Here is a 16,677-nt window from a genome sequence, read left to right as displayed (position 1 = left end):
GGACTAAAAGAGTAATTAAATCAAAATAAAATAAACTAGTGCAAAATAATGGTGGTGTGGTTAGACACTTTTAATCCTAAATGTCTCGTTGTTGACATATATACCTCTACATATGTGTGCATTTTGCAACCACCACCATTAGTGGAGTAAAATTTTAAATGCTAACCCTTCTACGGTATATATCATACATAGGCATTGTTAGTAGTAAATACCAACCGTGAACCAGAAAATTGTGGATTCAACCTTTTTCGTCTTCCTTCTTCTTCATGGCAGTGCTATTTGCAACTCATGTTCTTCTCTTGATATTGTCCACTGCAACAACTCTCCACTTCAGTGCAAGCAAGGCAGCAAGGCTCAATATGACTTGCAGTGAGAAGGAAAGGAATGCACTCCACAGCTTGAAGCATGGACTAGCAGACCCTTCAAACAGGCTTTCATCATGGTCTGACAAATCGGATTGCTGTACATGGCCAGGGGTTCCCTGCAACAACACTGGTCAAGTCATGGAAATCAATCTGGACACACCTGTGGGCTCTCCCTATAGGGAGTTGATTGGAGAGATTAGTCCTTCTTTGCTTGGACTAAAATATTTGAATCATTTGGACTTGAGTTCAAATTATTTTGTTCTTACTCCAATACCAAGCTTCCTAGGCTCATTGGAGAGTCTGAGATACTTGGACCTTAGCTTAAGTGGGTTCATGGGATTAATCCCTCATCAACTAGGAAACCTCTCAAACCTGCAGCACCTTAATCTTGGATACAATTATGCTCTTCAGATAGATAACCTTAATTGGATATCAAGGCTATCTTCCTTGGAGTACCTTGATTTGAGTGGTTCAGACCTTCATAAACAAGGTAACTGGCTTCAAGTACTGAGTGCACTTCCATCTCTTTCAGAACTACACTTGGAGAGCTGTCAAATTGATAACTTAGGACCACCAAAAGGAAAAACCAACTTCACACATCTCCAAGTCCTTGCTCTTTCAAATAACAATCTCAATCAGCAAATCCCTTCATGGCTATTTAATCTCAGCAAAACTCTTGTCCAACTTGATTTACACAGTAACCTTTTACAGGGTGAAATTCCACAAATAATATCAAGCCTACAGAACATAAAAAATCTAGACCTGCAGAACAATCAACTCAGTGGGCCACTTCCAGATTCATTAGGCCAGCTTAAGCATCTTGAAGTTCTAGATCTCAGTAATAATACCTTTACTTGTCCAATTCCCTCACCATTTGCAAACTTGTCATCCTTGAGAACTTTAAACCTTGCTCACAACTGACTGAATGGAACCATTCCTAAGAGTTTTGAGTTCCTCAAAAACCTGCAGGTATTAAATCTTGGAGCTAATTCTTTGACTGGTGATGTGCCTGTAACTCTTGGAACACTCTCAAATTTAGTGACGTTAGACCTTTCATCTAATTTGTTAGAAGGATCTATAAAAGAGTCAAATTTTGTAAAACTTTTTACATTAAAGGAACTACGTTTGTCTTGGACAAACTTGTTCCTCAGTGTCAACTCTGGATGGGCTCCTCCTTTTCAGCTTGAATATGTTTTACTGAGCTCCTTTGGAATAGGTCCTAAGTTTCCAGAATGGCTAAAAAGGCAAAGTTCTGTGAAGGTTTTGACAATGTCTAAGGCAGGTATTGCAGACTTGGTTCCAAGTTGGTTTTGGATTTGGACTTTGCAAATTGAATTCCTGGATCTGTCAAACAATCTGTTAAGGGGAGACCTATCTAACATCTTTCTAAATTCCAGCGTGATAAATTTGAGTTCTAATTTGTTCAAGGGTAGATTGCCAAGTGTGTCTGCAAATGTTGAAGTGCTGAATGTTGCCAATAACTCAATTTCCGGAACAATTTCTCCCTTTTTATGTGGAAATCCAAATGCTACTAATAAGTTAAGTGTGCTTGATTTTTCAAATAATGTCTTGTCTGGTGATCTTGGTCACTGTTGGGTGCATTGGCAAGCTTTGGTGCATGTGAACTTGGGCAGTAACAATTTGTCTGGTGAAATTCCAAACTCCATGGGGTATCTGTCTCAACTTGAGTCTTTGCTGTTAGACGACAACCGCTTCTCAGGATATATTCCTTCAACACTGCAAAATTGCTCTACAATGAAATTCATAGACATGGGAAATAACCAACTTTCTGACACAATACCAGATTGGATGTGGGAAATGCAATATCTAATGGTTCTTCGTCTAAGATCCAACAATTTCAATGGCAGCATTGCTCAAAAGATGTGTCAACTTTCTTCCCTTATAGTGCTGGATCTTGGCAATAACAGCCTGTCAGGATCCATTCCAAATTGTTTGGATGACATGAAAACAATGGCTGGTGAAGATGACTTCTTTGCAAACCCTTCAAGTTATTCATATGGCTCTGACTTCAGTTATAACCACTACAAGGAAACTCTTGTCTTAGTTCCCAAAAAAGATGAGTTAGAGTACAGAGACAATCTGATATTGGTGAGAATGATTGATCTTTCAAGTAATAAGCTGTCTGGAGCAATTCCATCTGAAATTTCCAAGCTATTTGCTTTGCGGTTTTTGAACTTGTCTAGAAATCATCTGTCTGGAGAGATACCAAATGACATGGGAAAAATGAAATTGTTAGAATCCCTTGATCTCTCGCTAAACAACATTTCAGGTCAAATCCCTCAAAGCTTATCTGATTTGTCCTTCCTCAGTTTCCTGAATCTATCATACCACAACTTATCAGGCAGAATTCCCACGAGCACCCAACTTCAGAGCTTTGATGAACTTAGCTACACTGGAAATCCTGAGCTTTGTGGTCCTCCTGTAACAAAAAATTGCACAAACAAGGAATGGTTGAGGGAGAGTGCTTCTGTTGGACACGGTGATGGTAATTTCTTTGGAACATCAGAGTTTTATATCGGTATGGGAGTTGGATTTGCAGCAGGATTTTGGGGTTTTTGCAGTGTTGTTTTCTTCAACAGAACTTGGAGGCTTGCTTATTTTCATTATCTTGACCACTTGAGAGATCTGATTTATGTGATGATAGTTTTGAAGGTAAGAAGGTTACTTGGGAAATTATGAGTTTACCTGTTAACTGTTAAGAAGTGAGACATTACAACGTGTTAGTCTAGCCATTAAAAATGTGAAAAGGTTTACCATACTATGTACCTGTTCATCTGTGGTGTTCTGTCTGTTTTGCTTTCATTGGTATTAAATGTTCTTAATGTTAAGAGAACTAGACGAGCTTGAGACTTGAGTATCAAATTCTGTTTTGTATTTATGACGCATTATTGTCTTCTACTATCTGTGCACTAACAATGATTAGCATTAAAATAACTGAAATGACACACTCGGTGATTGGATTTAAGAAGATTGTTTTACACAACATGTAACTAAGAATTTGCCTGAATGAATTTAATTAGTGTAGAAAGTTGGAGCTTGCATAGGATTCTGCAGTTTCTAAGCTCTTCCACATCTTCCCTCTCGCTGTTCCTTACTCTGATACATTCCACATTCCCATTTCCTGAGTATTGATGCACTTATTCTATAATACTCATTAACAAGTTCATTTGACAAATCATGATTGATTAAATTTTAAAAATCATGAAATATTATTTTTTTATTCATATTAGTTCCTATCGTTTTATACAAGGGTCACTAGTTGTATTGAATTCCCGCATACAAAATAAAGTTTCAAGCTATCAGATATAGGGTTTCCATCACACCTGTATCACCAGTGTGTCTATTAGAGAGAGAGGAGCTGGTATCTTTATAAAAGAAATAGGGAAATACCCAAAAAGATGGTTTTCCATCTGTTCATTTTCTTCCACTGGCCGATGTCTAGTTCTTCATCCACCCTATCTATTTTCACATCGGTTTCTCTCACTGTTTCAGTTCCGAGATCATAAATGTAGGGGGAAAAAATAGAAAAAAAGAATAGCATATACACTATATATGCATGTACAAAAAAAAAATACAAAACACTTGTCAGGTCCTTTTGCTCCTCAGACAATGAAGACAGATTTAGAATGCTCTCATAATTTATATTTAGTTTCATTTCACTTTTGATCTCCATGCATTACGTAAATTAGGTATTATAATTTTGTAAGTTTAATTTGGTCCCTTAGATGTGGCTTATTCACTTCTGCTTCCTTATAACTGCAATATTCTAAGGGATCAAAAGTTTAGTTCAGTATGTGTTAGGCAACATGATAGTTGTCATATTATCTACCTTTCATCTAGTGTCATGCCAGTAAATATCTGTTAAATATTCAAAGTAAGATGGATGGAGGGATTGAAATTGCAATGCCTAGTGGATCCAATCCAATTCTCCCAATTGGAACTGACAATAGACCAAAATCGCACAATAGTTTTAAACTTTTATATTTTTGATCTTTAATTTTAATTTCATAAAAAAAATCTTTTCAAATTCAAATATTTTCCAGGGAAACCACACAATAGTTTTAAAAACATTTATATGCAGTTTTTTAATTAAAAGTCAAATCAGAATTCAATTAATGCATTGAAATCAATCTATTAATTACTTTCATTCTACTAAAAACACCAATCTTTTTTAAAAAATTTATTAACATAAAAAATATAATGCAATATTTGAATTACAATAGCGACAATTAGACTTGTGTTTTATTGAATTGTTTGATTATATTTTTAATCACAAGATGGACCTAGTGACAAGGGAGTTTGACTAATTCGCACACGGGAGTTAAATATTTCAATAAATTGTATATTTATTTTTCTCTTCTATCACTATTCTTAAACTATCACCACATAAGTAAATGAAATTTAGACAAAAACTTTAATATATGAAGACTTGTGGTCTAACAATAAATAGCTAGGGCCATAATTTTATAATTTAAAAAACATGTCACACTTCTTAATTTGTAGATCTTCTAATTTACTTTTTAATACATGGAGAAATTTGGACCAAGACTTATTAAAGAAAAAACTATGATCTCAATAATTATGATAGACCAAGTTAAACAAGCAATTTACACTTCTTTATATCTCACTAATTAACTTTTAATGGAAAATAAAATAATATTCAGGTTAAAATACGATTAGAAATAAACGACACAACAATCTTTCCAATTAATAACAATGAAAATTAGTCTTTTTTTACATATAAGAAGAATATTATTTTATGAATTAAAAAATAAATCAAAATTAAATAACTAAATTTGAACAAAATAATCTTTTTTTATATAGATTTTTTAATCTAAATAGTCTCTAAATTAGATTCTTTTCCTATAATTGATGTATTCATCATTTATAATTTTTTCCTTCCTTACTTAATTCTAAACATTTGTTGTCAATTATAAAGAACTTGATATGAAGGTAATGTAGTGACCTATGGTTCAAGTTGAAGAAGTGGGGGGACATTGTCATGAAATTGATGGAGTGGCCTATGGGATATGGATCAAGGTGAAGAAGTCAGAGACCTTAATATGGCTGGACTTTGTGGAGTGTCCTAAGGTTCAAGATGAAAAATTGGAGGACCTTCACATGGACTTGATGGAGTAGTTTATGGTTCAAGTTGGAAAAGTGGGGACCTTGATATGGATTTGGTGGAGTGGCCAGCGGTTTCTCTAGTAGACAATTTTGTTTTCATTTCTTTTATTTCGAATAATTAAAATTTGATAGTTTAAAATTAATTATGGGTTCAAACCGCATGTAATAGAATATTTGAATTTTATAAGGCAAGACTTTTTGTTGTTTACTTAACGAAAGGTTTGATTTGAATAATAGTTAAAATTTGAAGACTAATTAAGTCAAATTTAATTATCTTTGATGTAAACTACTTAAAGTTTTAAAAAAATCATTAATATTTTCTTAAAATAAAAATTTCATTGATTTAAGCAATTCTATACAGTAAACTACAATAAAAAAATGTTTCTTGTTTTAGTATTTAGCACAAGAATAAATTATATTTGTTTGTAGATTGTTTAAGTTATCGTATGGATTTTTTTTTTAGAATATTATATTAAACATGAGTATTCTCATGATTATTTAAATTTGGCACTTGCAATTATTTAAAAAGTAAAATGGAAATTAAAATTATGTTTCTCCTCTTATTTAAGTTGATAACTTGTAAAAAACATAAAATATGATACTGATTTTTTTTTTGAGAAAAAAAGTTAATATTCTTTTTACTTCTTTTATATAACTAATTAATTTTTATATGATAAATAAAATAATATTCAAGTTCGAATACAATTAAAAATACATGACACAATAACTTTTCCAATTGATGATAATTAAATTTAGTATTTTTTTCCTATATAAGAGAATATTATTTTGTGAACTGAAAAATTGATTAAAATTAAATAATTATATTGGAACGAAATAATTTTTTTATAGATATTTTAATAGAAATAGTCTTTAAAGTACACCCTTTTTCTATAATTGATGTATTCATCAATTAATTGAGTTAGATATTTCAATAAACTGTATATTTATTTTTCTCTTCTATCACTATTCTTAAACTATCACCATAAATGAAATTTAGACAAAAACTTTAATATATGAAGACTTGTGGTCTAACAATAAATAGCTAGGACCATAATTTTATAATTTAAAAAACATGCCACACTTCTTTGTAGATCTTCTAATTTACTTTTTAAGTTAAATATGATCTACAATACATGGAGAAATTTGGAACAAGACTTATAAAAGGAAAAACTATGATCTCAATAATTATGATAGACCAAGCTAAACAAGCAATTTAAACTTCTTTGTATCTCACTAATTAATTTTTAATAAAAAAGAAAATAATATTATGATTAAAAAAACAATTAGAAATAGACAACACAACAATCATTAATGACAATGAAGATTAATTAGTCTTTTTCACATATAAGAAGAATATTATTTTGTGAGTTGAAAAATTGATCAAAATTAAATAGCTAGCTTGGAACGAAATAATTTTTTTTATAGATTTTTTTAACCAAAATTGTCTTTAAAGTAAACTCTTTTCCTATAATTGATTTATTCATCAATTATATTTTTTTTCCTTGCTTGACTTAACTCGCAACATTTGTTTGATATGAAGGTAATGCAGTGACCTATGGTTCAAGTTGAAGAAGTCAGACCTTAACATCATGGCTTGAAATAGAAGACTTGATTTAATATTAATCATGGGTTGGGATTTGATGAAATAGAAGACTTGATTTTTCCTTAAAAAAATATTGGACTTTTGTATGTAACAAAAGTTTAACGAAAGGATTGATTAAATAAAAGTTAAAATTTGAATTTTAATGACACCAGATTTTCATTTAAGCAGTATTATAGGGTAAATTAAAATAAAATGATTCTTACTTATTTTTGTAAAAAAAAAAAAAAAACTGTACCAAAAAGAATGTTTCTTATGTTAGTATTCAGCACAAGAATAAATCATATTTCTTTGTTATTAATTTTGATTTTTTTTATGAATGTAGTGTATATAGGAATTTTAAAAAGGGAGATTGATACAGTAAATACAAAAATTTTCGTATTCTAAGAATTAATTCGAGAAAATTGGATAATTAAGTCGATAATTTAGTATTAGGCACAATAATAAAAAAAGGTAAAAAAAACAATGAAAGTGAAGAAAAAAAACAGGCAGGGCAGCAGTATAAATAATAGAAGTTTGATGATTAATATGCAGAAGCAACACTTGCATGATCATGAATTCCTCCTCCATTTATATTCTTGTCTTTCTCCACCTTTGGTTATGTAGCTTACCATGCAGAGAGAGTGTGTGCATCCCAAGTGAGCGTGAGACACTTTTGAAGATTAAGAATAATCTGAATGATCCTTCAAATAGGCTTTGGTCTTGGAATCATAATCATACCAACTGTTGCCACTGGTATGGAGTCCTCTGCCACAACGTCACTTCCCATGTTCTTCAGCTTCACCTCAACTCTTCACTTTCTGATGCTTTCTATTATGACTACTATGATTCTGCTTTCTACGATGAGGAAGCTTATGAGAGATCCCAGTTTGGTGGAGAGATAAGTCCTTGTTTGGCTGATTTAAAGCATTTGAATTACTTGGACTTGAGCGGCAATAGATTTCTTGGAGCAGGTATGTCAATTCCTTCTTTCCTTGGGACAATGACTTCCTTGACTCACCTCAACCTCTCTCATACTGGATTCCGTGGGAAGATTCCTCCTCAGATTGGGAATCTCTCAAATTTGGTGTATCTTGACCTGAGTTCTGTTTTTGCCAACGGAACAGTACCCTCTCAGATCGGGAATCTCTCTAAGCTTCGATATCTTGACTTGAGCGCCAATTATTTTGAAGGTATGGCAATTCCTTCTTTCCTTTGTGCAATGACCTCCTTGACTCACCTCGACCTCTCTCTTACTGGAGTGATGGGGAAGATTCCATCTCAGATTGGGAATCTCTCCAATTTGGTGTATCTTGGACTTGGAGGTGATTATCATGCTGAAAATGTAGAATGGGTATCAAATATGTGGAAGCTTGAATATCTTCATTTGAGTTATGCAAACCTATCCAAAGCATTTCATTGGCTACACACTCTCCAATCTCTTCCTTCTTTGACCCACCTATATTTGTCATACTGCACACTCCCTCACTATAATGAACCATCCTTGCTCAACTTCTCATCTCTGCAAACTCTCCATCTTTCCGTTACTAGTTATTCCCCTGCCATTTCTTTCAATTCATTCTCATCTTCTATACCTGATTGCTTATACGGTCTTCATCGTCTCACGTCTTTGGACCTAAGTTCCAGCAACTTGCATGGGACTATTTCTGATGCCTTGGGAAATTTGACTTCTCTTGTTGAACTTGATTTATCAGGTAATCAACTTGAAGGAAACATTCCAACTTCTTTGGGTAATTTGACTTCTCTTTTGACTTCTCTTGTTGAACTTGATTTATCAGGTAATCAACTTGAAGGAAACATTCCAACTTCTTTGGGTAATTTGACTTCTCTTGTTGAACTTCATTTGTCATATAGTCAACTTGAAGGAAACATTCCAACTTCTTTGGGTAATCTCTGCAACTTAAGGGTGATAGATTTATCATATCTCAAACTCAACCAACAGGTTAATGAACTTTTAGAAATTCTTGCTCCTTGTATTTCCCATGGACTCACAACACTTGCAGTTCAGAGTTCACGACTTTCAGGCAATCTGACAGATCATATTGGGGCATTTAAAAATATTGACACGTTACTTTTTTCCAACAACTCAATTGGTGATGCTCTTCCTAGATCATTTGGAAAACTTTCATCATTAAGATATCTCGATCTCTCTATGAATAAATTCAGTGGAAATCCATTTGAAAGTCTTGGATCACTCTCTAAATTGTTATCTCTTCATATTGACGGCAATCTTTTTCACGGAGTTGTCAAGGAAGATGATCTTGCAAATCTTACAAGCTTGACGGAGTTTGTCGCATCGGGGAACAATTTAACTTTAAAAGTGGGTCCCAATTGGATTCCTAATTTTCAACTTACCTATTTGGAAGTGACATCATGGCAGTTAGGTCCCAGCTTTCCATTGTGGATTCAGTCACAAAACCAACTTCAATATGTTGGACTATCTAACACGGGGATTTTCGATTCTATTCCCACACAGATGTGGGAAGCACTTTCTCAGGTTTTGTATTTAAGCCTCTCTCGTAATCATATCCATGGTGAGATTGGGACTACATTAAAGAATCCAATATCTGTCCCAACTATTGATCTAAGCTCAAATCACTTGTTTGGTAAATTACCCTATCTTTCAAGTGATGTGCTTCAGTTAGATCTTTCAAGCAATTCATTCTCTGAATCCATGAATGACTTTTTATGTAACGATCAGGACGAGCCAATGCAATTAGAATTTCTGAATCTTGCATCAAATAATTTGTCAGGAGAGATACCTGATTGCTGGATGAATTGGACATCTCTTGTGGATGTAAATTTACAAAGCAACCATTTTGTTGGGAACTTACCCCAATCCATGGGTTCCTTGGACCTGCAGTCTTTACAAATTCGTAACAACACACTCTCAGGAATATTTCCAACCAGTTTGAAGAAGAATAACCAATTGATATCCTTGGACCTTGGGGAAAATAATCTTTCAGGAACTATTCCAACATGGGTTAGAGAAAACCTCTTAAATGTGAAAATCCTTCGCCTTCGATCAAACAATTTTGCCGGCCACATTCCAAATGAAATATGCCAGATGAGTCATCTTCAGGTTTTAGACCTTGCACGAAACAATCTGTCTGGCAATATACCGAGCTGTTTCAGTAACTTGAGTGCCATGACACTAATGAACCAAAGTACAGATCCTCGTATCTATTCTGTAGCTCCTTGGAGTCCAGATTACTCTTCCAGAGTTAGTATAGTTAGTGTGCTACTATGGCTGAAAGGAAGAGGAGATGAGTACAGAAACTTTCTGGGTTTGGTAACAAGCATTGATCTGTCAAGTAACAAGTTATTAGGGGAAATACCAAGAGAAATCACATATCTAAATGGATTGAATTTTTTAAACATGTCCCACAACCAATTGATTGGTCATATTCCACAAGGTATAGGTAATATGAGATCATTACAGTCCATTGATTTTTCGAGGAATCAACTTTCTGGTGAAATCCCTCCAACCATTGCAAATTTGAGCTTTCTGAGCATGCTAGACTTGTCTTACAATCATTTGAAGGGAAATATTCCAACAGGAACTCAATTGCAAACCTTTGATGCCTCCAGCTTCATCGGCAACAATCTATGTGGTCCACCACTGCCCATAAACTGCAGCTCCAATGGGAAAACCCATAGTTATGAAGGAAGTGATGGGCATGGAGTGAATTGGTTTTTTGTCAGTATGACAATTGGATTTATTGTGGGATTCTGGATAGTGATTGCTCCTTTGCTGATTTGTAGATCATGGCGGTATGCCTATTTTCATTTCCTTGATCATGTGTGGTTCAAACTTCAATCTTTTCGCTTAGGTAGCATCACTGTTTAGTGTTGCTTAGAATACTCCGAAGTTTTATTATTGGCAGGTTGATCAATTTGTAGTCATTGCTATCTTCTTCTTTTTTTCAAATTTGAGAGCCTTATTTAAATTCTGTTTTTGGATGTAAAGAGGGAGAGTAGCTGAACGTAAAGAGGGGAAGGATAGGAGGTGTGGGGAAATGGAACTAAGGATAACCAAGTAATTTCAAATGCTTTGGTAGTCTCAATAGCATTTTTGGCAGTGACAATAGTAGCCCATATATATATAAATGATTATATGTGTGATATAACAAAATCAAGGATAGATAAAACATCCCATACCAACTATACGAATTACAAGTTAACTATTATTTTTACATATTTTGATGCACAATAAATAGCACCAACACAACAATTTGTTGTTATATTTACTAATTTATTTTTTAATATTAACTATTTTAATACTATTAATACTGTTATTTGAACAACATAGACATTATCTTCATTTTTTTTTCCTTCACCGTCTTCACCCATCTCCCTTTGTCACTAAAAAATGTAACAATTACAGTAAAAGTTAATTTCTTATGAAACATGCTTCATTTAGCTTATTTTAAGAATTAATGTGATAACATTTTTATTAGATGTAAATAAAGAAGAGTAATTATTTTAAAAAGAATTATATAAACATACACTTATTAGTATTGGATATGACTTTACACTCCATATAAAACAAATTCAATAAACGACACCTGAATCTTTTGTTCATAAATTTAGGGACTTGAAAGGTGCATAGATTTTTCTAGTAGTGTCACATAGGGTGAAAATGAGTCAAGCCAAGCCAAGCTTTATTAGGCTTGAGTTCGGCTTGAGTTGAATACGTAAGGTTTGAACTCGACTCATTATCTGTCATAGGCTTTTTTTTAGGCTCGGCTCGGCTTACATAAATGTCTGGCTTAGCCCACGAGTCTATTTAAAAGTTTGCTTAAAGACGTCTTTGATTAATTAATTATTTTAAAACCTAGTGAAATACTAACTAAAAAAAACTTGTAAAATTTCGTATAAGTAATGTACAAATCCAAAAATAATTGATAAACAAAATCATATTGAATTCAAGTCGTTAAAGCACAAAGTATATAAAAAGAAAATAAAAAGAGCATAATATTAAAAAATGTATGGATTAGAGATGATTTACACTAATATAGCCAAACAAAAATTATTATTAGTTAAATTAACAATTTTTAATCCAATTTTTGAATATATAATTATATTAAATATTTTTTTAAAAAATATATCTACAATAATTTCATCTTAGTCTACTCAAGTCATATCTTATATACTATTGATCGAGGCCATACCCGAATCAAATAAACATTAAAAATGCAATATCTAGGAAGTGATCCTAGGTCGTCTCCCAACGAGCAATGGTCAACCAAACGTTTATAACAGATAATAATAAAACAGTAACGAATTGGGGGGTTGTTTGTTTTTGTAAATTAAACAACAAGCAAATTTGAATTAGAAAATAACATAATTAAAACATGTTTCCCCTTGATTCACAAGCAAGTCTTTTATCCTAGGTTACGAGAATTTATCCTTAATCAGTTCAACTACTTAATCCAACCCTAAATTAAATTACTAAGCGAAAATTAACATAAGGTTGTCATTATGTGATTAAACAACACATACACTAATTAATCATGAACGAAACTGATCATTAAGCATGAACATAAATTAAGCGCAGAGACAATTAATCAAGCACTAAGCATGCATGGATTAATAGCAACAAATACAAAGTGATGGGTGAAGAGGAAAAACTGATTAGTATTCAATAGTAATAACAAAACCTCAAAGAGAGTTTTGCTTGATCTTCAAGAGAAAACAATGCTAGAGACTTAGCCTTCCATTAATTAGTAGAAATGAAACTGTAGATTGAAGTCGAAACGAAATTGCAGAAAACGAATTCTATTCCACATGAACAGTGTACATGAACAGTAATAAAAACTGGAATTCTAAAATCCTAGAATTATTCTCCTATCCGAAAAAAAACTCCCTAAACTAAAACCTTGGTGCTGTTATATAGGTCCTCAGCCCCAATGCTCACAAATCTATTTTAAGTCCAAGCCCACAAACGAAATAAAATAAAATCTGGACAAGTTAAGATAAGATTGGATGAAATAAAATCTGGACGAAATAAAATCTAGATGGAATAAAATCTGGATAAGATAAGATTTGATAAAATAAAGTTATTATTATTATTATTATTATTATTAGTAGTAGTAGTAGTTAAATAAGCCGGCTTGTCAAGCTTAACAAGTTTTTTTTTTATAGTTTGGGCTTGGCCTTTTAATCTAAAAAGACTTTTTCAAAAGCTTGAGCTTAACCTTTATAGTAAATAAGCCGAGCCGAGCCTCACATAGGCCGAGCCAAAGGCCCTCGACAAGTTACTCGGCTCATTTCTACCCCTAGTGTCACAGTCCTACTATTGTACGTATCCCACTTTTTCTCTTTTACAGATGATAGATACCACCACGCATATTGTTTCTGGTTCTATACTCCTTTCAGGAAAGATTCCTCCATGAACAGTGGTATTTGCTAAAGAGTGTTGTGTAGGTACGTATAAAAAAAACAATTCGACACGCAAATTTCCAAACAGAGCACTAAAATGGCAAATATTACATACCTGGATATAACTAAATTTGGGTTTATACAACTGACTAATAAGATTTTAAAAAACAGTTTGCCATTGCAATTTCTACTTGATCATGATTTACTAAACATTTTCTTTGAGGAGTCTTTGTAATTGCAACATGACAATAACTAATTATGACTGTATCAATTATATTTGTCCATAGTATTTTCCAATACAAAAATCACGAGAAAACTATAACAACAACTGTGGTGGGTGAATGCATGCAAGTGATGCAACACAAACCTTGGGGTGGGGTCGATCCAATTCAGATGGCTATGACTATGAGGGATGATCTAGGCCCAAAATGTTTGAACTTTGAATCTACATTTGGGCATATATATGTGTACTCTGCCAATACAAAACAATTATTTTATATTTTTATCATTTAATATTCAGTCTCTCTTTTACACTATTAATACATAGACCTTGAGTGAGTTTATCAGATGTGCATCAAGCATTTTTTTTTTCTGTGGCTGTGCAAGATCTTTTACAGTTGCTGATGTGTGTAATTATAACCACCGCCATGATTGGTATGAGCCTCTGTCTAATCTTAAAGTAAAGCTTTTCTGCCTTTGATGAGTGTTAAATTGACTCAATATAATTGTTGTAGTTATAAACAATTGTACTTCATTATAAAGAGTTTTTATCTGCAATTTAAGTAACACGTTTAATCATAAAGTAATAGTATATACGTACTCCGAACAATGGTGGAAACAAAACTAACAATGATCGACATGGTAGTTATCAGACTAATTTAATAGTATGAATAACACAACAATTGATTCTGGGGGAAATAAAATAAAGTGAAAAAACTTGTGTAAAAGACAGATACACTTTGATAAAGGGGATCTAAATTGTTTTACAAAACATGAAACCATATTCGACTTATCTAGAATTATGGTTAGAGTAACATGCAAGTAACTATGTTACTTTGATTTTGATGTTACTCCACACCGGAAAAATGATATATATAGTAACATAACAAGCATAATTAATTAGATTTCTTTATTTTACACAAAGAATCAAATTTTAATTTTCTTTATGATATCAAGATTCTATTCCATTTGATTCAACAGACTATACGTGAGCTGTTAGAATCAGAATTTAAAATTAATTTTATTCATTGAAAAATCATTGAACCCTAATCAATAAGGTTTAATCGTTAGTGGAAGCAGAGAATGGAGAATGGAGACACATGAGATGATGCAAGGAACAAAAGTTTATGCAAGTGCTATCAACCGACATGTTAGATTGATGGGCTTGTCCACTGGGCCACTCATGTTGGGGGTTGATGTCATAATGATATAGTGTATTAATATAAAATAAAATTGTATTAGAAAAATTAAATAAATAATGCTGTACATTCATACTGCATGGTCAATAATTTCAATCTTTTTGCTCATGTAGTATCACTTTTTAGTGTTGCTTAGAATAAACCGATGTTTTATCATTGTATTGGCAGATTGATCAATTTTTAGTCATTGCTATCTTCGTTTTTTTCTTCAAATTTGAGAGCCTTATTTAAATTCTGTTTTTAGATGTAAAGATTTGCATATTTAGTATAGTTTTGTACTTAAGATCAACTAGTTGTAATTCTCTGATAGAAAACATTAGCTAGATCACGTGGATTAAAATTCAAATAGTTGGTAAGTTCTTTTAGTTTTGAAACCACATGTTGGGAATCTCTCCAATTTAGTGTGCACTGGATAATACTATTCTCTAATCCAAATCACATATTCGCTTGAATTTATTTACTTGAGATAATGAATGCATTCTTGCATGCCCACTTTAAAATCAACCTTACCTTTAATAAGCATGATTCTTTCACATGTACCCGTTTTGCAACTATGTACAACTTAAAAGGCAAAGAGACAATGCTTGGCTTCATCAAGACCAGTGGCAAGGAACAGGAGCACGATAGCAAAAAAGCATAAGCATGATCTTGTCTGCTATTGGTATTTAAGACCTATAAAACATTGAAAACATTACATTGTGAACATTTCACGTGAATCATTGAAAACTACAATCTATTGTATCCTGAATGAAAGACCATTTGCAGAATTACCCTCCTCTTAAATGCCAAGTTGCCAAATTATTGTTGAAATTTATGGTGTGTGGACTCCAACTATGTATGGCCAGGTATGGAGGCTTCAAAAGTAGGACTTGATCAGTTGCTCAAATTTGAGAGACAATGTGTTCTGCCACAAGACGACGCAAAATCTTTCCGGTGGCAGTCTTGTGCAAAGAATCAGTAATGAAGACCTTTTCAGGGACTTTGAAAGATGCAAGATTCTTCTTGCAATATCTTAGCACCTCTGCATCATCAATGTTTGATCCTTCTCTTGGGATGACAGCACAATATATCTATTAAAAGGTAAAAATAAATATGACCAATACAAATTTCAAAGAACTAATAGACACATCATTTGAGCAAATTGCAATCCACAAATTTCTGAATTTTTGTCATTTATTCCTCTCCTAGTACAAACAAGAAAAAAGGTCATATACTAATCTTTTGAGAATTTTGAATTAATTATGAAGATTACGAAATATTGAACACTTTAAGGAAATTTTGGTAATATTGATGAAAAACAGTGAAGGTTATAACAATTTATTTCACAAGCATCTAGGGTCACTAAGTGCGTGAGAAAGCAAGCAATTCAAGCTGTTGCTAGGTAACAAGTTGCAATTGTTTTTTGTTGGGGAGAATGACATCAAAAGGTTATGAAGTAGCTGACCGTTTCAGAAGTTAATTAGTCATGCGTAGCCAATATTACACGAAACGCTTTTCAGATTTGGTTAATCCAAAGTTTGGAAAGTAGTTTTTTGTCACATGGTAATCCAAAGCTAGTTCCATTTACCAAAAGAGGTTCAAATAAAAATCGTCTGTTCTCAAATAGAAGAGTTTTCTTGTACACCACAAAATGTTGGTACATGATTAGAGTGTGATCTTTGAGGGCAGAAAGTGATAAAAGTTAAATGCCACATAAATCCTCGATTCGGTTTGGATTGACTTTCATGTACATGTTACTAAGAAATAAATAAAAAAATTAATA

General features: G+C 32.8%; 1 protein-coding gene and 1 pseudogene across 1 annotated transcript; both read left to right on the top strand.

Annotated features, from left to right (window-relative positions):
• Window positions 1-207: 207 nt before the first annotated feature.
• LOC102665118 (receptor-like protein EIX2) lies at window positions 208-3,065 on the top strand (annotated as a pseudogene).
• A 2,289-nt stretch (window positions 3,066-5,354) lies between these two features.
• On the top strand, window positions 5,355-10,978 carry LOC121173704 (receptor-like protein EIX2). The gene is made up of 3 exons (XM_041010390.1): window positions 5,355-5,521; window positions 7,720-8,807; window positions 8,892-10,978. Exons 1-3 carry the CDS (start codon window positions 5,355-5,357, stop codon window positions 10,961-10,963), a joined length of 3,327 nt encoding a protein of 1,108 aa, XP_040866324.1. The 3' UTR covers window positions 10,964-10,978.
• Window positions 10,979-16,677: the final 5,699 nt, after the last annotated feature.

Source organism: Glycine max, chromosome 16 (assembly GCF_000004515.6).
Source record: "Glycine max cultivar Williams 82 chromosome 16, Glycine_max_v4.0, whole genome shotgun sequence".
Lineage (NCBI taxonomy): Eukaryota > Viridiplantae > Streptophyta > Magnoliopsida > Fabales > Fabaceae > Glycine > Glycine max.
This window is presented reverse-complemented; position numbering and strand designations above follow the sequence as displayed.

What these genes read in the sequence shown, in the direction of transcription:
- LOC121173704 (XM_041010390.1), top strand. Translation starts at nt 5,355, where the DNA reads ATGGTTCAAGTTGAAGAAGTGGGGGGACATTGTCATGAAATTGATGGA. An exon ending in CTTCACATGGACTTGATGGA is followed by an intron (nt 5,522 to 7,719) that starts GTAGTTTATGGT and finishes TTGGTTATGTAG; the next exon opens with CTTACCATGCAGAGAGAGTG. An exon ending in TGTTGAACTTGATTTATCAG is followed by an intron (nt 8,808 to 8,891) that starts GTAATCAACTTG and finishes TTGATTTATCAG; the next exon opens with GTAATCAACTTGAAGGAAAC.